Here is a 23,325-nt window from a genome sequence, read left to right as displayed (position 1 = left end):
AGACTGGTAGCAAACTGATTCAATTGATAAAGTGCACCCCCTTCCCAAACCAAAGACAACTAAGAAACGAGTTTATTTTTTATTTTATTTTTACAAAAACAAGATAATTAAGATTCTTAATCTAACCTTTTTTTTTAAATCCTAGTTGAATTTTTTCCAGTAATGTTTTACTGCTGATAAATTTACTCCTGATTAGGACATAACAGTGAAGTTAAGTAGGCACCTTTGAAATTCTGGACAATAGCATTTTGCAGAAAATTATCAGCAGTGATCTGCAAAGTAATTAACCTCCTCACATAAATGGACCTTACTTAAAGCCCAGCTGGCGGCAAACCACATGTGTGTTCAGTTCAGTCCACCCATCATCGCAGATGGTGCCCCACTGTCCGTTGTAAAGCACCTCCAGACGTCCCTCATGGCTGACTTTCCCACCTGCCAGTCTGATGGCACCATCTGTAACATTAAAAATAAGAGCCAGTAATGTTTAAGAGGCAACTTCGGGGGGGAGGGAAGAATCTGTGCTATAAAACATGCTGCAACTGATTCGTTAAACAGCTAGACACTAGTAATTTGCAAGGTTTAATAAGAAAGTAAAAGGGGAGAGGGGCCTAATCCTGGCACATTTACCATTGTTGCTCTTATCCAACTTCATAATTTAATCCCAAAATGGTTGTATCACCCTGACTTGGCCCCACGTCCCATGGCTTCACTGCGTCTTGACCGAAAATCTATAGACTTCTAAGACTTCAGCAACCTTTGTTACCTACCTGCTAGAGGTGTGCAGGAAACTCCTGCATCTTCTTTGTGGCCACAGTTGTGTTCTTGCCAGGAACTCTTTAGACACTGTTCTATAGACAGCTCGTTTCCTGTACAACGCACTTCATCCAACAGCACAGGACCTGAGCCTTCTCCAAAATAAGCCTGGCTCCATGCCTTGGCAATCCCCCTGCACAAACATGAACAAACAGAGAATCAATGATGGTAAATGGTCAGAAAGTGCCTCTAAATTAGCTACTGAAATGGTTTGTATTGCTTTGGTACACATGCTACAATCCAAAGCAATATTGATCCAAGTAGATGAACAGAGTGGTTACTTAAGATGCTTATTTCTTAAAAGAACCCTTCAATAGATTTTACATTGCCCATTAAATGTGTACATTTTTGTCAGGAAATTAGAGTGGTTCTGCCATAACAGAACCAAAATAAATATTCCACCTCATGTTCTTCTTTAGTTTAGTCAATTGTATGGAGAAGACAAAAATAAGACTATTTTTGCATTTTTTTAAAAATGAAACAAACGGCGAATAGACAATAGAGGAGATATAACCCCCAAAAGCAGGAAAAACATGGCCATGTGTAAAGAAAACAGTGGGAGTACAAAGCAAATCTCATTTTGTATATAAAAGGCCAGACACTCATTTATGACATCTATAGTTGAAAAATCCAGCCTTAAACATAACAGTGATTTGTACACCATGGTTTCTTTTTAGATTACTTTCCCAAAAAACTTCTATCTTAATGTCCTTCATGACTCATAAAAATATGCTGCGGTTTTTCAATCTGTTTATAAGACATCTGGCCGTCTCCTTCGCCCACAGCCTAAAGCAGGTTGAGATTATCAAAAGTGAGTATCGTAAACTCAGAGGACCTGGCAGACACAAGGGCTGGTGCTAGATTAAGGGAACAGGATCGGCAAAACAGAGATAAATTAGATAATTCAGCAAGAAAGAATGTACTTCCTGTTGTAACAACACATCAATAATAAAAACTTAAAATGTCTCATAGCGATTTACAAAGATAAATTAATATAAGGATAATAGATTCTGCTTTTGGAAGAAAGGCTCTTGTTTCTTACAATTTAAAGCAAATACATCAGCCTGTTTCCTCAACAGGGTTTTTTTTGGGGGGGGGGTTTGCCTCTTTTTGGTCATCAAAGAAACAACCCTCAATGCCACACCTGCAGAGTTTACTGAAAGGAGCTTATTTGCTTGGGGGGGGGGGGACCTTACATTGCTAAAGGAATAGCACTGCATCCCTTTTCATTTCTAATTTATATATCACTTTTCCATGCACATTAAAATGTGTGCCCAAAGCAGCTTACATTTTTTTTTAAAAAAAAGAAACAAAACAGTAAAACAATGCAGATCAAAAACATGCCGTAACACCAACATTTCAAAAACATTCCATTTAAATAATCATTATATTAGTGGAATGAAGAAAAAATATATCAAAGATGAGTCCAACTAAGTCGGAGGAGACCCAATGATACAAAAAGGACTTAATCTCCACTCGTTACAATAGGTGCATTCTGACTAACTGGATATTCTACATGCTCTGCTGAAAATATACTTATGCAGTGCCTCACAGGCTGGAAATCCATATGCTATAATGGGGAGGGGTTAGCATACAGAAAGTATTTAATTAGATGAGCAGTATTCTCTTCTTGTCACTGGCAAACTAATCCTGGTGGGTTTTATTGCACAGTAATGCCAAGTGAAAGCTGTGAGAGGATAGGAAGGTCATTGCCAAGAGGCTTTATTTTATAATTTGCAGAACATTTCCAGCTGGATTAACTGAGACAATATATATACATACACACACAGCTTGGCGTCTCTTCCTAGCCCATCCACCCCCAGCCACTATATATTTCCTTTCATGGTAAATTTCAGTCTAGGAATGATGAGCCTACCTGCTAAGGCATCTTGCTGTTCTTCTTGAGCTCACTAGTCCTTAGGCTCCCATAAAAACACATGGATAGGGAATATTTAATGGCAACTATAATTTACTATAGTCAACCTCAAAGTAAGGTAAATGTAATTCCACTTTAGCATGCTGCATGTGTTTGAAATTACAAATTACCAATAAACTGTGGCACACTAATTGTATATTTGGGCTGGGCTCAAAAGAGTGATGCTGCATGTGCATGAACCTTTGTCTCTCTTCTCGTCAACACAGATGCAGTCCTCACTCCATACTGGAAACCAAAGATTCCCAATATCAGGAGCATCAGAAGTGGGAGTAGTGTTTAGAAAATGGCCTCAGAAGCTCTATTGAACACAAGGGGGCTGCTCCCTGTGCAGCTCTCAGGCATGAGGTTCAAATCTATCCTCATGTGTGAATTCCACTGATTACTTCCAATATACCGTACAACCTACAGCCAACATGAAATTCATGGCGGAACAAATCTGAGAAGTGTCACACTTGGCTACTGATTTTTCCTAGGTGGTATGTGGATACTCAATACATGGTGTAACATCGTTGTCCTTAAGGTTTCCTGATCCTGCAAGTGACATCTGTGGCACCACACCACACATGGACTATCCCTACAAGTTGCATGAGAGAGGAGAACAAAACATGAGATCGCCCTTTTAGCTTAGAGTCTATACATTACCAGCAATGTTTAGTTACACCCTGAGGTGGTCAAAAGACTCTATTTTTTGTTTGTTCAGCCGTCCTAAGTATCAGATCCATTTCAAAACATGGTGCAGGCATTTGACTTTGCTTTTGCATCTCAGTTCATTGGCAGTGATTAGCTTTCTTTTTCAACTGAATACAATATACTGGGGTGGGGAAACTAACCCAAGGCCAAGCTGCCTGCAGACTACCTCAGCGTCCGCATCATCCCACTGGTCATCACAGATGGTTCCCCAGTGACCAGCATGATACACTTCTACTCTTCCTTCATAAGCACTGCTTCCATCAACCAGTCGGACTGGGATAAAATCAGGGTCTGAAATGAAACACATAAGGAAGGGAGGGAAATGAAGTTTTCGTTTCCCAGTTATTAGTGATCAACTGCTACCAAATGGACAGCAAAGGCTTTGTAATTTGAACAGACACAACCTAGTAATATTGTGGCTCATTTCAGATCACTAACAGCATAATGCAACAGCATGCCTGGAGTGTTAGTAATTCCTCTAAAGCAGAAATTTCAACTGCAGAAACAGAAACTAAGAATTCCACATTTCCTAAACTCTACAGATGGGAAGGAAACCCCATCAGTAGTGATCCTTTGTTATAACTGAATAACAATAAAGGAGCTTAAGTTCCAAACAGGGGCTAGCCAGTTGCCTCTGTGAAGCATTCTCAACAATAGTTATCACTGAATCACACCTAGGTTGCTCTTCTCTGTGATGGTCAAAATGGAAATTTGGAAGTATTGAAAGCACGAAGCCCTTGTGCTTCCTTCTCTGTTTGCAACAAATTAACCAGGGTCTTCCATATGTACATTCTGTTACTTTGGACCATGTGTATTATCCTCAATCCTCTGCATTATTTGACTATTAAAATTTGGGGTTTCATTTTAAAACTTATAGCTTTAACCAGTGCTGCAAAAGCCAAGTTCTGCTTGCACAGCATGACTTCCCCTTCCTCTCTTCTGTTTGTGCATTCCCAAGAATTTAACGGGATAGTCCTCCAGCCCTCTAGAGCAGATTCTGAGATTATATTGGGGGCTACAGGAAAGGGGAAGTTCTGTTGCAGAAGCCAAACGACAGGATTGCATACAATTGTGTCTTACTCAAGAGAGTTGTTACTTCAATTTGCAGCACTGCTGTGTTCGGAGCCATGCAGGCAACCCCAACCTATGATTTGGCACACACTCACACAGAGCAATGTCCATGTACGCCAAAAGGTGCATTTATACAGCTGAAGCAATCCACATGGTGACAGTGACTAGAAAAAGAGCTCCTGACCTGTGGAAATAGTTGCTGGTTGTATATGCATACAACTGTTTCTCCATGGGATTACAAGGCCTGTTTGTAGCTAAGGAAATATTAGGATTGCTCATAGGTAAAGTGGTTGCAAGAACCAACCTGCAGAGTTCTAAGCATAGCCAAGACTAGCCCTGCTCACACGACTTTTTGAATCATTTTCTGCATTACATTTTTGCTCCTGTATATAAATATTCTGGAGGCTGGAAAAAGAGGCCACAGAGGCTCTTCATATGATGATCTGACAAAGAATAAAGCAGCCCTAAAAAAATATTCTGCATATCTGTGCAGTTCCTATACAGTAACATAATTAAGGATGTCAGTACAGTACTGTACACTCCTCTAGCTGGACAAACTCACTGAGGAACAGAACGGTTTGAATATCATCAATCATGATGCTTCATTTGGAAAGAGAAAAAAGTACAGAATGCACTTTTTCAGAAGGTGACAAATTGCAACACCAGCAAGTATTTTTGGCCTAGACAAGCGCATATATGCACACAATGTATTCTGGAGGCATCATTCTCAAAGGGTGAGGCATGCCTTCCCAAGGAGGTGCAGGCAGCTGTTCAGGGAGACATGATGTCATCTTGCAAGCAGCAATGTGAGCCTCATAAGTCCTCCACCTTCCATTGATGAATAGTGCTGTGTGCCATGTGGAATCCCCTATCTTTTTTTACAGGCTTTGGGGTTTGAATCTCAGGCACCTTTAAGGGTCCTGCTTTGAACTACTTTTGTCTAGATCTCAAGAGAGAATGAATTGTGCCGGTCAGCTTAATTTTGTGTTTGCTTTAGTGATGCTCAGAGAACTTCAAAGGTATTAAGGAAGCTCACAAAGATTTAGCCATTGTATTACACAGTCATGAGTGCAGGCAAGTGCCCTGAAACACCACAACACGTCTTTAGGTAGAAGGACCCAGACAAGAAGATGGTGGGCAATCATTACATAGAGCACAGGTGGTCAAACTGCAGCCAAAGGTATGCAGACAGTCCTCAGCCCAATCTTATGCGATTCTCAACCCAATTTCATGTGGGTGGTAAAAGGAGGAGGAAAAGTGGTAGAAGGGAGACAGAGAGAAAAAGAGAAGGCAGAGGGCCACCAACATTAGCCTCTGGACCTAATCACTGTGGAGTCCAGTCCAGCCTTGCCAGAAAACCCCAGAAGGGAATGTTGTTATCAACATGTCCATCCTTCCTCTGAAGAGTCCCTTAAAAGGTTAGTGAAAACCATCAAGGACCAAAGAAGAGAGAAAGGAGTCCTTGAAGCTATCATCCTAATCCCTGAATACAAAACCTTCTGCATTAAAGCTGTGATACTGACTTCAAAATCTCCATTGTGGAATAATTCCAGCTAGTTCAAAAGGTATTTAGGCCTCAATTAAATACGACTTGGAGGAGAATAATGACACTATTATTTAGCACACCCTTAACTACTTTACCACCAACTGTTCTCAACAAGGCTATTTTAAACTAAATCGTCTCTGAAGATAACTATGCTGTTTACATAACGCAAAACCAAATTATGTATGTGTACTTGTATTTTACCATGGGAAAAGCCACATGCAACAGCAGCTGCCATATTTTGAGGACACATTCCATCCTGCCAGACACTTTTTTCACAAAGTAAGATGTTTTCTTCATCGCCATGGCAATGTACATCACTCCAGTAAACAGGGATAAGGCCCGGTCCAGAAAATGGGGTGTGCTTCGCTGTGCCTCTCTCCCTGTGGGAAAAGCAACAAACATAGGCAATGAGGAAGGCAACTGAGATAACTAGAAATCACTTGTTAATGTACTATTCCAAATTAAATAGCACATGCTTCACTGCAGTTTCTGAGGCACAACTAAGCCTTTCAGTGGATATTATGTATATGCATGTGTACTGGATCTGAAATTGTTTTCATATTTTTTATTGATGCTTTATGATATTTTTATGATTCATCACTCTGAGATGTTTCATGAAGAGTGATTCATAAATTAAATAGGTTATTTTAAATATTCCCTTATCCGCAGTGAACTCCAATATTGCTTTTAAAAGCTGCCAATAGAGACAGACCATTTCTTCAGCAACTTTCCCAACAGGCAACTTTCATGCCAATCCCCCAAGCTGTCTCTTTTAAATGTACATGAATTTTAAAAACAGCTTGAAGGTTCACTGGGAGCACTCTTGAAATACTACTAGTGCACTGGATTATGCTATAGAGAATTCTAGAAGCCACTGGTAAGCCCCATAAACTGAAGCACAGCAAATGAGCTCTAGTTCCAGGAGCTCTTTAGACAAATACTGTAGTCAGCTATAGGGTTCTAGACGAATGTACATGAATCAGCATCTCTTCTTCAGCCTTCTCCATACATTGTACTGGGTATTCACACTCTGGTGAAGGTAGCAGCCTAGGAGAGCCCATACATGTGTTCCATTTTTATATGGAAATTAGTTGCTCATTTTGAAACCATCCTAATATCAAACAGATAATTCAAGCGGACTCGCTGGCAGCTTATATAGCTCATACCTTGAGAAATCTGGGAGCAAAAACCTTTTTATATGAAAACCAGATAGAGAAACTGCACGTAACACACAGCTAAAACCATAAGCAAAATTGCAACCTCCAGATGGGCAGGACTTTGATCTCATCTAATCCACATATCTGTATAAATTGGTTTGGCATGTGCAGATTAATATTAGACATTACAAAACAGCTCAGAGTCAGTTCAAACTGGCCACTCTTTTAAGAAGAGTAGAATAATCTCTAGTTAACATCACACTGCATGTATTCTAAGCAAACCCAATAAAGCTTCAGTTTGTTTGTTTTTTTTAAAGGGCCATAACACAAAAGAACAATCAAGCCAAACTTACTCTGTGGGATGTGATAGGCAATGGAAACTGCTCCATGAAGGCAAATGGGACACTGCCCCACCAACCTCAGTCTGAGCTAGCCTGCTTCCTTATGCACAACCAGTCCAAGAGTGGACCTGACTGTCAGATTCCTCACTGGTCTCAGGTTTACCTTTGTAGAACTTAACAAGGGGGAAGATGCTGACAAAACTCTGCTTCCACCTACTGTTGGCCTCCCTGTCCTCTGCCCTAGCAGTACCACTACTGGTGACACCATTGTAATATTCAGTATGGGATAGAATTAATAAGAAGCACAGATAACCTTAGCCAGGAATCATAGCTTGGCTATAGCAAGCCACAGCAGCCCTAGAATTCTCTTCCAAACACACAGCACTCTGCCGGGCATTGCAGCCAGCACTGTACATGTCATGCTTTGTGCCATTTAACATTCCCCAATCTTTTGTTACAACCTGAATTTAGCAGAGTTGCTTTCAGTTGAAAAATACACATATCCAAGCATGACCCTCTTAAAAAATCATTTTACGATTAAATATGTATTGAAGAGAGGTAAATAACCCAGTAGGATTAACAGATGAATACAACAACTTCACTTGGGTGTTCATTATTTCCTGAAAAACACCCTTGAAGTTGCAAATGGTTAATTAATCACTTCTATAATGTATCCATAGCAACCTGCTGATTTTTCATTATTTTGATGCCAACCTGTCACATGGCATTAATTAAATATATATGTTCCAGTCTGTCAGACAAGGATAATAAAAGGGGAAAGGGTGGACTTAAAGTTTGTTTATATAAAATTCCCTACCATTTTATTAAATAATGAGCTTGCTTTAAGAGTCTATACTCCTGATTCTTTTTTTGTTGGCATCTGTCTGTCTCGAGAGACAATGGAGTGCACCTACGGGGCTGAGGTCAAACCACTGCATTAGCAGCACTGAAGTAACATTCCCAGGGTGCAAGCAGTGTGCATGGAGGCCCTGGGCTACCTAGATGACAAGGCTCCCTTCTCAGCCTTGCTGATGTGGACCAAAGGAAAGCAGAGCAATACATTCGGCACAAGCTTGCATGTAGGAGTTGCCAGAAGGAGGTATACAAGGTGCCATTCAACCGTCTTAGGGACTCCGCTCTGGATTTGTGTAGGGTTTACTCCTTAGAATTTCCTGCTTGGCAGGGGGTTGGACTGGATGGCCCTTGTGGTCTCTTCCAACTCTATGATTCTATGATTCTTCTCCCAAATATATCCCACAAGGCAGCAGTTCCCCCCCTCCTAGATGGGCTGCCTTCCCAGGTTGACGAGCCCCACCTGCCCCTCACATCCCTCTACAGCACATGCTATAACCAGCTTTTGACCGTTGGACCCACAATGTAGGACAATTCTTCAACTGTGGATTTTTTTTTTCATAGCATAGATGAAAATCACCTCCTCACACCCCACCCCACTTATAACACAACTCTCTGGGTAGAACTTCATGTGGGAAGCAGTTCTCCACATGGTTTAGGAAGATGTTAAAGCAATGTATGGTTCAATAAACTCAAACCAAGTTGAGAATGATTCAAATGCATAGTTTATATTTACAGTATAATTGTTCATTTCATCAGCAACAAGGAATTTCACAGAGTAAAGTGAGGCTGGATCTGGGCTAGGTTGGGCCTGGGCAAGTGTTGGCCTATCCCAGTTGAACAGAACAACGGTCCTTAACATGCTTCTTTTGTATTCAGTGTGTGTTTTCATCCAAACTCAAGATTTCATCGTCTTCTTTGTTGTCAGATTCTCTTCTTATTCTAAAACCACTACCTGCTACGTCAAGGCAAGAACTGGTGTTACAAATTATTCTAGGGAGAACCAGTTCCACTGCTGAGGCACAACAGGCAATCACCCAAGCCCATAAATACAAAGTTATACAACAATCTTTGTGTAGTGGTAATCCCATCATAAGTTATCTGCAGGTCAGTGCCATTGATTAAACTGGGATTGGTGCATGAGTAATAGAGGGCAACTTATATCCAAACATTATGGGTTTCCTACATGCGAATCATATCCACGTAGGTAATTGTAGGCAATGCAAGTATAGATTGTCATGCTCCCAACAAAAGATACTAACATGGTATTTTGCTTCGGTTTATGAAATGAAAAAAAAGTTGGGACAATCTATATGCTAATTTAATGCTATTTCGTATTCTGTGCAGAAAATGTGTAATGCACGCAGGACTGTAGCATCAATACAGATTCCATAGACCTAATAATCCTTTTCTGTTTTTCAGTTTTCTTGCTTTAAGCATCACCTTTCACTTTTTAGAAAACTGTTTGAAATGAAGCCAAAAAGAAGAACAGTAGGCAAGAGAGAGAGAGAGAGAGAGAGAGAGAGAGAGAGACTATGTGAACACCAGAGGCAAGGGCACAGAAACAAGGCAAGTTGCTATTTACAGGGCACTGAAGAAGACTCAGCATATCTTGAGATTGCAGCAGCTGAACTCCACAGATTTCTAGGCTCTCTCTGAAACCAATACAGCTGGAGAATTAAAAAAGAAGAAGAAGAAATGGAGAATGGCAATTACTCTGAAATGCTCCATCAGGAGTCTGATCCTGTATTCCATTATACAGCTGCAACACAGAGCTTTTCAATCACCTATATAAAATATTGTTCGTTTGGTGTTTTTTTTTTTTTAAAAAAAATACACTATAGGGCATATTTCCCTCAAAAAGGATTCAATTACTAGTGTTTTGCTTTGTTTTTAAAAAGAAACTGTTCATAGTTAAGATTTTTGTCCTTATTTTAGAGTGCCCTGAGAAAACTAGTATATCCCATTTTTATATCTTCCTTCTAGAACCAGAGCACAGAAAGTTGTTTTTCACATTAAAGTGAAATTTTCAGAACTTTTTTTGTTTTGATTACTTAGTTATTTAAATGATTTCTAAAGCCACTGGCTTTATACTGAAGTCATTGACTATATACATTCTTAACTATCCCTGCTTTCCAGATAAAAGTAATATTGCCTCTAGAATTATCAAACTTTAGTGAATAAATTATTTCAAGCAATTGTGACATCCACTAATACAGACAACTGAGAACCGACCTCCATTTTACTCCTACAATGTGTAGGAGTAAGGCACCATTTATAACAAGAGCTATATAGCACTTACCCAAGTTCAAGCTGTTGACAAATCACTGATGCATCAGTATCATCCCAATGATTGCTGCAGATCGTTCCCCATATTCCATTCAGATAAATTTCAACTGTGCCTTCAAACTCATTTTTGCCACCTTTAAGTCTCACAGAACCTATATATTAAAAAATAATAATGATAAGCTGTGTGTCTTGGTGTTAGAATCCTTCTCATAGATGAAATGTCTACAGCAACCACTTAAAAAACAACAACCCTGTATCCTACAGGAAAAACCTTCTCAATAGCATTTGCTGTATTTGGGGTCATGGCATCTACTGGAGACAGACAGCGGTAGATTAAGGAGGAGGAGGAGGAAAAGATGCAGTGTTCATATCACTTTGCTATTAAAGGTATCCATATCCTAGTTGCATAATGTTTTCAGTGTTTTCTCCACTGGCATTCTTTGATATATTCAGCCAAGAAACTACTTTACTTGGGCAGTGTTTGATTGATGTTGGAATTGTATGTTAAGTTTAAGGCAAATTTGTAAAAGTGTTTGCTGCTGTTTACCAACCTTGAAATAGTCTTTCAATGGAAATCTACATGGAATGTATTAATATGGTGAACAAATCTGTGTTTGGCCAACACCACTTCTAAACTTGCTGCCAGGCATGTTAGAGGGTAGCGATGAGGGAGCAGAGAGAGGTTCCAAGATGCATCACAGCCAGCCTGATATAATAACTATTTCCCTACAAATGAAATGAACGGTGACAATCCCATTTCTTCCTTGGTAGCTCAGTGTCTATATCAGCACAGAAATATCAGCTTTACAGAATTTGGAGTTCCTTTTTAAAAAGGCATTTAATAATAATAATAATAATTTCTTTGTACCCCGCCCATCTGGCTGAGTTTCCCCAGCCACTCTGGGCGGCTCCCAATCGAGTGTTAAAACAATACAGCATGCACACACACACACCACAAAATATAGCCAGGGATGAATACTGTATTTTACCTCTCATTTAATTCCATCATGTTAAAAGGCATTAGAAAACAATCACATAGATTACATAGCCTTTTCAGTGACCCATATAATATTATACATGACACAGATGCCAGGAGTTTATTTCAGGCCAAAGAATGCATTTGTTCATACTTGACCACAACCAAACACCACTTCACAAAGCTCATGTGAATTTATGGTCTGTACTTCCTCAAGTCTAGCAATGAAATAAGAAAACACCCCCACCCTTAAAACACCCCCATGGGGGAGCAAAAGCAACACATGCATGGCAGATATAGAAAACTGAGAAAATAGTTTATACAAATGAGAAACTTGTTACCTTGTTTAACGAAGCTGAAGCATTCTATATATCATCATTGGGCATTTATGTAACTGTTGTAACAGCCACTATAAATACAGGTTGCATGTTATATCCTAGACAGAAGTGCATTCCATGTGAGCTTTGGCTAAATTTAAAGAAAGTAAAGGGCTGGAGTTTATGGATTTCATTAAAGGTCCCTTACTTTCCCCCTCTATAATTTGACCACTGTCAGCCAAATAGGATTACATTGTATACCAGCCTGAATGGCCAATATTACATACAATGAATTTATTCATTTGCTCTGCTCTTTACCCACCAACATATTTGTCCTAATTAGAGCCACAGTCCTCAGTATAACCTTCAGCTAGGCTTAGTATTGATCTGTGGGCTGATTTCTTTTTTTCTAAGGGACCATTGACCATGCTTCTCTACAAACAGCACATCAAGAAGGCAGGCCACTGCCATGTTCACTATATACAGAACAGGGAAGCTGAACCCCTCCATATATTGTTGGACTACAACTCTCACCTTCTCTGATCATTGGCCATGCCGTTTGAGGCTGATAAGAGCTGGAATCCAACAGCATCTAAAGGGTTACAGGTTCCTCATCAAAAAGAAAGGAAGATGCCACAGCACATAGTTGAGGTCAGAGAAGGAGAGATATGGATCCCATGTAATTGCGACACTAAAAATTCCTGACTGCATTATCCTAGCCCTGAGGACTTGTTTACACAATCAAGATCCATAGATTATTTCAGGTTCTACTGAGATAGCTAGCCCTTAAATCCACAAGCAGTTTCAAAACGTTCTAGCCACACACCCATGCAAACTATTCAGTTCTATGCAGAACATTATATGGGTTGTTTCACATGTAACACTAAGTTAACCCTGGCTATGGTGCACATGAGGGTTCCCTGAGAGGACATGATAGCTGCTTTGAATGTCTTCTGTTACTGCTGGAACTAAATGATGCATGTCTAAAAAAGTGTGTCACCAACATGAAAAGTTTGGAAAGCTCTGGCGTAAGAGATAAAATCAAGCCTTGAGAAACCCCACACTGAAGGTTCCACAGGGCCAAAGTAAACACTCTCCAAGCATCACTCCCTTGGAAATGTCCATCCATCTAGGACTGGAACCACCACAAAGCACTGCTACTCACCCCCAACTCAGGCAGCCTCTCCAGAAGGATACTGTGGTTGATGGTATTGAAAGCCACAGAGAGGTCAAGGAGAATGAACAAGGTCACATTTTCCCTGCCTCATTAATATCACACTCTTATAAAAAAAAAGGGAATAGTCATTCTAGTTGCAGTGTAAGGAAATTTAGTCATGTTTAAGCCCCAGTAAAATCAAAAGTATTTCAGTGGGACCAACAGATGCACTCAGTTAACAACCTGATTCTAAACATTGTTCCTTGCAATTGATTCCTATTACTTACTTTATATAGCATAACAGAAGCACATGGCACCTTATAGAATAGACTTAACAAACCTCTAACCCAAGAGGCTTACTAAACAAATAGATACAAGGGTAAAATGGAGGCAGGAGTTAACAGGTAAAGAGTAATACATGTTATACAGTGGTACCCCTGGTTACAGACTTAATTTGTTCCAGAGGTCTGTTCTTAAGCCGAAACCGTTCTTATCCTGAGGCGTGCTTTCGCTAATGGGGCCTCCGGTGCGCAATTTCCGTTCGCATCCTGGGGCAAAGTTTGCAACCAGGAGCAGCTACTTCCAGGTTAGCGGAGTTCGTAACCTGAAACGTTTGTAACCAGAAGCGTTCGTAACCAGAGGTACCATTGTATTTCAGTTACACTATTTCAGCTTAGTTACAATAGGGTGTTGAGGCAAGGAGTTGCTCCAAAGGCTTTAAAGAATGAAAGACCTTGCTTTAAGCAGCCATGCTTTGGATTCCAATCAGTTAAGCTGCAGTGATTTCAGTGGGGATTCTGATGTGCCTTTCTCTGGACTCCACCCAAACCTTAAACTTGAAGTCACCAAGAGTCACTTCACGCTGTTTATATTCAGCCTGGCAATTAGAGCTCCTTTGGAATGGCCCCAAGCAGAAGTATTTGATACCTCCTGTTACCCTTTAGAGAAGATTGTGTTACATTTTCCAGTGCAAGCTGCGAGGGGAATTCAGACTAGCATGGATGAGATTTACTTGGTTAACACTTGTCACGGGCTCTGCATGAGGCAAGACCAAGCATAGAACGTAGATGAAAGAGAGCAGACAAGAAGAAACTCTCAGCTTATTCTGACCTGTTCTACTGCTGCTGAAAATCAATGTCCTTTATGCATACAATATAGATCCATCAACTTCCCCAGCACACACACATAAACACACACATACAAATGAGGGTTTCCGAATTCCTATACATTTATCGCTCCTGAAATCTGAAAGTCCCAAAGCAATGTATATATTGGCTGTGTACTTGTCTGAAATAGTTCCTTCCCAGTGCTACAGCTCATTGATCAATGATCTAAGATTCCATGGAAATAAAAGACATGTAATGGCCTGTGACCTAATTGTCTCATGTGCTATTGAGCTGGAAATAACTGAAGGGGGGGTGGTTTGGGGTATAATGAGAATGGCTCCCAAGGAGCCATCTCACTTTCAGAAAAAGAAGTACAATACAAATACTTCCATATTAAGTTGGCCTTCACCCTGTACTCTTTTAAATTTGTTCAACGATTTCTGGATTAGGGAAAACAATTCTACTTTGTTAGGTTTTTAGAAGTTCAGCAAAGGTTTGTTTGACAGGCCTTTGAGACCAGACCTGTCTCAGAGCTGAGAAATAGTTTTAGATACCGCTGTTGCTTTCACGATGAACGTATTCCTGTTGTTCTATTATTTTGTTAAAAAGAATCTGTACATTTCATTTTATTGTTATTTTTAACAGGCTAATGTTAGCCACTTTCATTACCAAAACTTCAATTTGAGATTGGAAAGTATTTTCAAAAAGTATAAACAAATTTCATAGTTACAGAATTGCAGATAAATAAGTAGAATTATTCCTCCAGAAAGAGTTATCTATCATTCATCCAGCAACATCTAGCTTGAATGACACTATATTCAAGAATCAGTTTTGTAACAGATCTAAAATTGCATGCATTTACATTCCTAGATGATCTCAAGTGGAAAACACTTACATTCTATTGTTATGCACTGCAGGGTAAATACATGAAGGTGGAAATTCCAGGCTGCAGGGGTTATTCTTTCTTATTCTGCCCTGGCCAGTTTGCATGACACATTAAGCCATAATTAAAAATAAACTATGATTTAATGCAAACAAGCAGTATGCTGGTGCATGCTGCTGAAAAGTCCCTGCTTTGCTCCTTGCTTTGGTGCAAGATGGAGGAAACAAACAAGAAGATGGTTTCATATTACATGTAAATCAGCAACCATAGTTTGTTTCCTTCACACAGACCATGAGTGGTGAACAATCCACAGCCATAATGTTCACACATAATGTGATGTCATCCTCTGGGTTGCTTTCACTCTGCAACGCCAAAGCATTCCAGAGCAAAGCAGAATATAAGAGGTGACCTTTGACCCACATGCACTAGCATGCAGCTCATTAAGCCAGGAGTGGCTAACATTTTTGGCCTTTGGTCAACCTCCAGGGACTGCATCATCATCATCTGTCACCCACCCTTCACCATAAGGTCCCAGTGGGCATGCCCGCCTCGCACTCGTAGTTCCCACATTTATACAGGATAAACACAAGTAGACACAGTCACACACGACCCCCACCCCCATGAGCTGTCCTGCACTGATCAGCTGAGGAGGAAGGATTATTGCCCTCTCTCCACTCATCAAACAATCAAACTGATGATGAGGTAGGGGGAAACTGACATCTCCATCAGGGCACTGGCCTCCACTCACCCCAGTACTGTGTTCACATTATTTTCTTTCCTTTTTGCTGCCACCCAAATTGGTGGTGTCTGGGGGGAGGCGGAGCATTCAGAAAAATTTGCTTGTGGGGCTGAATCGGGCCCCTCAACTGAGGACTAGCCACCCATGCTTTAAACCATAGGTTTTTTTTCATGTGATGTGTGGACCAGGCTATTATCTCCCAAACATTCGAAGGAACAGTGTTCTCCCTTAATAGTAAGTGTGTTGCAATCCATTTCTCCAAGAGCAGAGGTAAAAGGAATGACCTCTGGCCTCGTTTCTGACAAATCTTTACTAGTTTACTATAGATTATTAATCTGTAGTATATGCATATCTGTAGCAAAGATATACCCATCACAGCTGCCAACTAGCTTGTTGTTGTTCAGTCGTTCAGTCGTGTCCGACTCTTCGTGACCCCATGGACCAGAGCACGCCAGGCACGCCTATCCTTCACTGCCTCTCGCAGTTTGGCCAAACTCATGTTAGTAGCTTCGAGAACACTGTCCAACCATCTCATCCTCTGTCGTCCCCTTCTCCTTGTGCCCTCCATCTTTCCCAACATCAGGGTCTTTTCAAGGGAGTCTTCTCTTCTCATGAGGTGGCCAAAGTAGTGGAGCCTCAACTTCAGGATCTGTCCTTCTAGTGAGCACTCAGGGCTGATTTCTTTGAGAATGGATAGGTTTGATCTTCTTGCAGTCCATGGGACTCTCAAGAGTCTCCTCCAGCACCAACTAGCTACTGGGCTAAATTGAAGGAGCTGGAAATAGTGCTTAAAGCCCTAAACTGCTTGGGACGAGCATACCTAAAAGATCAACTCATTTCCAATATATTCATCCAATCCTGCAGATGCCACCTTATGAATGGGTCCATCTCCCACTATGTCAAAATCAGGTGTTTAGTGTAGCAGCACCTACCCATTGGAACTCCCTCCCATCATATATCAGACAAGCACCATCTATATGCCGCTTTAGGTGATTATTGAAGACTTTCCTCTTTCAACAAGCCTTCTAAGTAGAGATCGTTGTCCTAGTCAGTATCTGTATTGGATTTGAAATTGATCTTATTTATGCAATAGTTGTTGCTTAATTGTTTTATATGTAATTGCTTTAACCATTTTATTTATACAGTGGTACCTTGGTTTAAGAACAGCTTAGTTTATGAGCAACTTAGATTAAGAACGCTGCAAACCCGGAAGTAGGTGTTTTGGTTTGTGAACTTTGCCTTGGAATAAGAACGTGTTTTGCTTCCTGTTGAGTGTGTTCCATTTGTAAACTGAGTTCCCCGCTGCTAGGGGAAAGCATGCCTTGGTTTAAGAACGCTTTGGTTTAAGAACGGACTTCAGAATGGATTAAGTTCATAAACGAAGGTACCTCTGTATAACTGTTTTGTGTTTGTTTTTGTTGTGTCACTTTAAGATGACTCACAGGAAGAGGTTCATAAATGAAATTAAATAATAACTAAATATAGAATATGTTCCAATACAAAACCACATTCTTGCTTCCCAAAGGACCCTGGGAAATAGCATGTTACTCTTCAAGAATATGTTCAAGCATGGATCTATCTACATGTTTATAGCAAGATGCATATGGAGTAGTGCTTCATTCTTCATGCTACAAGTCTGTTGTGGAAGAAATGTTTACACCTAGCGTGACAGTGCTTACCACAAATAAATGTAATGCCATGGAACACAGCCAGACTGACGAAATATACAGCTGGTCTGCTCCTGATGGACTCTGAATAGTCTTGAAGAACTGGCTCACAGAGAAGCTGATGAAAAAGGCTCCATATAGAAATAAGCCTCAAGATGACTGTAGCAGTTATTTGTTCCAGTAGCTACCAAGGAACACTGTAATGTAAAAGAACTCATTTCCAACCCTCTCTCAGTGCCTCCCACTGAGATCCTCTGACATCAACCGACATCTTTTTGGATAAGAAGCAACAAGCAAGTCTCAGCAAGCAGCTATGTCCTTGTTCTTCTCTGATGCTCTAAGTCCAAAAAGAAGCCAAGTGCTGTGAGAGGAAAGATGAGTGAGCCTAGCTATCAGAATCAGAGCCTAGCTATGTCACTCAGCTTCTTACTAACTAAATGGAGCTTCATTTGTGGGTTTCTGTGTGAAATGGGGCTTGATCTAGCAAAACAAGAGTCTGCAAGTGATATATAGGAACAGCACTACTGGATCAGGCCAGCAGCCCATCTAGTACAGCATCTTGTTCTCACAGTGACAAACCAGATGCCCATGGAAAGCCCAGAAGCCATTCCTGAGCACAACAACACTCTCCTCTCGAGCAGTTTCCAGGAACTGGTATTTAGAATGATACTGCCTCTGACTGTGAGGGCAAATGGGGGAACACTCCTAGATAGGTTCAGGAGATTTGGCTGCAAAATATGAGCCTGGCCAACACACCTTCCCCACCTTTCTGTACTGCACTGTCAACAACAAAGTCAAACCAAGGTATGAGGGCAGGGCTGTGAATCTTACCTTGGATTTTATTTGTGGAGTGCAAGAGATTGGCCACCTCTGTTCTAAAGTAAACTGTAGCATGAAAATGTAGTTGCTGGTGACTGCAAGCTAAATTGCCCAGCCGTATCAATAAACCTCTCTCATCTTTAGTATCTCAAAAACTTTGTAAATGATTATGCTGAAGAAAGGCAATGAGAACTTCAAATGACATGGCATCTGTCAGATATATGAACAGTATATTATTACTAAAATAAGAACAGTTTAACCTTAGTGGTGATGAAACCACATATATCAGTACACCTGTTGCACTATTTCTGATAGATTTTTTTATTAATATAATTTTTCACCCCATTGCCTGCTTATGAAACTACCTGGGAGACTTATTGAAAATGAGATCCAACTTAGTTTGACATTTACTACAGTCAATACATCATACATCCAAAGGATTTGTATTTTAATATACTTCACTACAAAAATTACAATTTCTTTAAAAATGAATAAATTTAGACACCGTCTCATAGGTATTTAGAAAAATGTAGGTACATCTGTATATATGGAAGACACCATAGCTCCTGTATGTGATACAGATGAATAACCCTGCTGGATCACAAATTATGCAGCTGAGTTTCCCACATTTCGGGAAGTCACCGGGATTAACAAATTTAAGGGGTTATCTACACTTATCTTTGCCCCCTGCTCTTTCCAGGCACAGGTCCACTCTTAAAAGGCCTGTGTCCAAGCATTGCATTTCATTGCCCTGGAGCTTTCCTCATGAAAACCTAGCCTTTAGAACTCAATCGGAACAAGCATCAATTCAGGTTTTCTGTGGATTGCAGTTTGGTCCACTGAGCTTTAAAGAGCAAGTTTTCATGGGGAATGCTCCACAGCAAAATATAAAAAGGGGGGGGCTGCTTGGTCCAAGTGTGTTTCCTCATAAGGGTGTACATTTGGATGTGCGTCTAGAGTGCACACCCCATTGAAAGCAATGTTCTGCAAATGAACAAAAAGATCCCTGCTTGAGCAGAGGAGCTCAAAATGGTTGTCAATGCAGAGGAGGAAAGCCTGGCCCGTTGGGTGTAAATTCCATCCCACTTTTCAGGCATACAACTGCAAGGTTGGAGTCAGCCTTCCAGTTTAAATAATTCTGGAAGAAATTGGTTTGGAAAACACTCAGATCACCTTTCCACTGGCACTTTAAACAACAGGAGACATTCTGACATACACTTGAAGTTTACATGATCTGATTCCTGGGAGACACTGAATCAGAGAGTGCTTGCCCTGTGGAATCGGGCAGACCCCTTGTTCCCTAACAACTTAAGTTTAATGTGCATAAGCAGCCTTCCCTGAGTCCACCTGTGTTTGGGGAACAGGCAGGAGGAGGATTAATTTCTCCAAACCTTTTGGCAAATTCTCCTCAGTATGCAAGACTGCTGTCCAGCCCTCCCCTTCCCCTGGCTTTACCTACAGGGCATCACTACATGGCATTGTCTGAAGGGACATTATGCAGCAGTCTAACCAAATCTGGCTATGATCAGTGTCTCAGTAGGAGATCACCTGGGAACCCTATTTGCATCAGCTTCAGTGGAAAGGTGAGTTTTAAATGAAATAATAACCCATGTAAAAGTGAAGGGGATAGCTGGTAGCAGTCAATTTGCATAAACACAAGTAACTAAGATTGAAACCCTATTCACACTTACATTGTTTTAAGTCCCATTGGACTTACTTCCACATAAACATGTGTGGGATTGTACTGTAAAAAAGAATACCAACCATCAAACGTATTTCACACATTACCAGTACACAATATACTGCTCCCACACTGAAGATCACAACTAACTACTGTATGCCGCAATCAGTCAATATACAATACAGTAAATAATTCATTAGCCATGCAATCCAGTAATAGGGTTTGGTGCTCTTTTTTTTTTTGCAAGTTATTCAAACAAACACAAGAAGTAAAAGTGAAGAAGTCAACAGTAAACATACCACCAGGGTATTGTATAACAAATGGCATCTTCAAAGCGGTATTGTAAATCACATAGAGACTATTAATATTAGGCAATTAATAAGTTTAATAATGAAAAGTATTAAATGAAGGCACACAACCTAACAGCCATTACACATCAGTTAGTGCAGGCAAAATGTACATGAGCCAAACTTAAAGCACGTCATCAGAGAACACATAAATTCCAGTAGCCAATACACAAAACACCAGGGCAGGTATCTTCCCAACCCTGGGGCAACCAATACTGTATGTCTACATACAACAGTCAGTATTTGAATTATCTGCAAGCTGCCTTAAAGGTTCATTTTTTTAATTCAAAGGTGGGATATAAATATTTAAATAAATGCATACTGCAGGCCATACACACAAACCTCACAACACAAATCCATGCTCCCCAAAATACAGGAACTTTCAGTCTCCAGAAATAATTTTTTAAAACAATATACATTGGAATACACAGTATTCATCTGAGTGCATTTCACCAGCCATTTAGAAATCCACATATCATTCAGAAAGAAACAAAGCATTCTAATAGACTTTCAGCATTCATCTTTAGCATCTTTCTCTCATACATAAATTGCAACAGCTGACACACACACACAACACTACACAGTACATGCTGGAATATAAACAGTTTCAAAAATCAACCAACACGTACTTCCCAACAACTAACCAGGGCAACAAGCACACAGAGACCTCAGCATCCAAGCAACCAACTTGCCTAACCAACTCAGCCCTTCTTCCAGAATTAACCTGGTCCCATTAGAGTAAGCTAATGAATACCAGCTCAGCAGTGCCCACCTGAGCAACTGTTCTCATAGCCTGAAGGATGCAGGGCTATGCTTGGTAGCCATAGAGCATCCGCCACAACAGACTCGCAAACTTCCAATGTTCCACAGGGATGAAAAAAGGGGTAGTCTTGTAGACTTGTAACAACCCTATTCTCACACCAAAGATTATCACGCAAAAGTTTACTACCCCCCACACTTTATGGCTTCACTATGTAGGTTTTGAACAATTTAAATAGCAGCAGCTGTGATGGTTGTGCATTGTTGTTGTCATAACTACTGAGATTGGGGCAGATGTATAGAGAGGAAATCTACAGTACCTATTCCCCCACTGATGTCGTTGGGAGAAAAACCACTGCTCTGAGTCTGTACAGTGGTACATCTGGTTACATACTTAATTTGTTCCGGAGGTCCGTTCTTAACCTGAAACTGTTCTTCACCTGAAGCACCACTTTAGCTAATGGGACCTCCAGCTGCTGCTTCGCCGCCAGAGCACGATTTCTGTTCTTATCCTGAAGCAAAGTTCTTAACCTGAAGCATTATTTCTGGGTTAGCGGAGTATGTAACTTGAAGTGTATGTAACCTGAGGTACCACTGTAATTTGCTTTGGGCCAGGGGTGAGTTACCAATGTTTCTGGAGCCCAACATCCATTTGCCCCAGTCAAGATTGCCATTGGTCAGGGATGATGACAACTGCAGTCCAGCAACATCTGGAGGCCTGCAGGATCCCCACCCTGGCTTGGGAGGGGGGAATCCCACATTGGTGCCAATGGGAATCCCACATTGGTGCCAATGGGAATCCCCACCCCACCCCACTTCAAATATTAGCTTTGAAGGAAGGTGGGTTTCTCTCCCCCCCCCTCACTCTAGCTACAGTACTTCCTTGCCTGCTGTAGTCTTGGGTGCCCTTCTACACCTCAAGATCCTTCCCCTCCATCATATACTATCTAGTTTGGCCATAAGTCCTGGAAACAAGGAAGAGACAGTTGCAGTGATTGTATCAAACAGAAGGAGCCACTTGACTGTCTGGTTATAGGGAAATCAGAGGCAGTATAGGGAAGTCAGAGGCAGTGTGGTGTAGTGGTTAGTGCCAGATAAGGACCCCAGAAATCTGGGTTTGAATCCCCATTGGGTGAGCTTGGGACAGTAACAGTTTCTCAGCCTAACTTATCTCCCAGGAATGTTGTGAGGAGGAGGGGAAGAATCATGTATACTACCTGGAGCTCCTTGAAGGATAGATGGTATATACCTGTATTTAATCATCATCATCATCATCAATGCACAATTACACTCCAAAAACGGGAGGGGGGAGAGAAATAAAAGCAGGGGGGTAGCAGAGTACAAAAGCAAACAGGGCCGTTATTGGAGGGTCCGTTCTCGCTCTCCCTCCTGTCACCTGCCCCCCCCCCCGCCTTCCTCTTCCTCACCTTGCCTGCAGTCACAGTAGCCCCAGTCGACCCTGCCGCGGCTGTTCCTGAAGAAGCACCAGGGCCTGCTCCTGCCGTCGGGGTTCCTGCAGAAGTTGCGCTGCCCTCGCAGCCCTCTGCCCTGAGGCGTCTTCTCCAGGAAGGTGGGCACGTCCGCCCAGGGCAGGCACTCGGCGCCGGACTCGGTGACGTTGACGAAGCGCCCGCCGCCTCGCGGGCAGCCGCCGGCGGGCTGGTGGTGCTGGAGCGGCAGAGGCGGCGGGGAGCGCGGATGAGGCGGCTGGTGGGCAGAGCCCCGCGGGGCGAAAGGGAAAGGGGGAGACGAGCGAGCCGGCTCCGAAGCGCCCGGCTCAGCGAGCGTCGCCAGAGCAGCCGCCGCCAGGAAGAGGCGCGCGAATGTCATGGTGCCAGTCGCGCTCGCTTTGGTCCATCGCCCCTCAGCTCTCGCGCCCTGGCTGAGGGGAAGGAGAGGGCGGGGCCGCGCGGCGTCCCACTAATCCTCCCCCACCCCCCGGCGGGGGAGCGCGCGACTCCTTTCCCCCGCCCCACACGCTCCCCTGCACCCCTGCCCGGCTCGCGCCCACTGAGCTGCCTCAGAGCAAGCTGCCGTGATCCACCCAAGGACATCGACGACGACGTTGTTAATAATAATAATAGGTTAATAATAATAAGTTTTAAAGGTATTCGATTTAGACATAGTCGGAGTAAACCCACAGAAAGCAGTGAAGTGTGCATGCACACGAAAGCTCATAC

The 23,325-nt window shown here is 41.7% G+C and overlaps 1 protein-coding gene across 1 annotated transcript in view; it reads right to left on the bottom strand.

Moving 5' to 3' along the window:
* PRSS12 (serine protease 12) overlaps positions 1 to 22,975 on the bottom strand; it is a 48,592-nt gene extending 25,617 nt beyond the window's left edge. The window contains exons 1-6 of the mRNA XM_033159563.1: positions 22,573 to 22,975; positions 10,709 to 10,847; positions 6,258 to 6,436; positions 3,580 to 3,730; positions 768 to 946; positions 312 to 453 (exon numbers count right to left, since the gene is read on the bottom strand). Of these exons, the coding sequence (XP_033015454.1) occupies positions 312 to 453; positions 768 to 946; positions 3,580 to 3,730; positions 6,258 to 6,436; positions 10,709 to 10,847; positions 22,573 to 22,975 (1,193 nt within the window). The remainder of the gene's footprint in view (positions 1 to 311; positions 454 to 767; positions 947 to 3,579; positions 3,731 to 6,257; positions 6,437 to 10,708; positions 10,848 to 22,572) is intronic.
* Between the last annotated feature and the right edge of the window lie 350 nt (positions 22,976 to 23,325).

This window comes from Lacerta agilis, chromosome 9, assembly GCF_009819535.1.
Source record: "Lacerta agilis isolate rLacAgi1 chromosome 9, rLacAgi1.pri, whole genome shotgun sequence".
NCBI classification, from domain to species: Eukaryota; Metazoa; Chordata; class Lepidosauria; order Squamata; family Lacertidae; genus Lacerta; species Lacerta agilis.
This window is presented reverse-complemented; position numbering and strand designations above follow the sequence as displayed.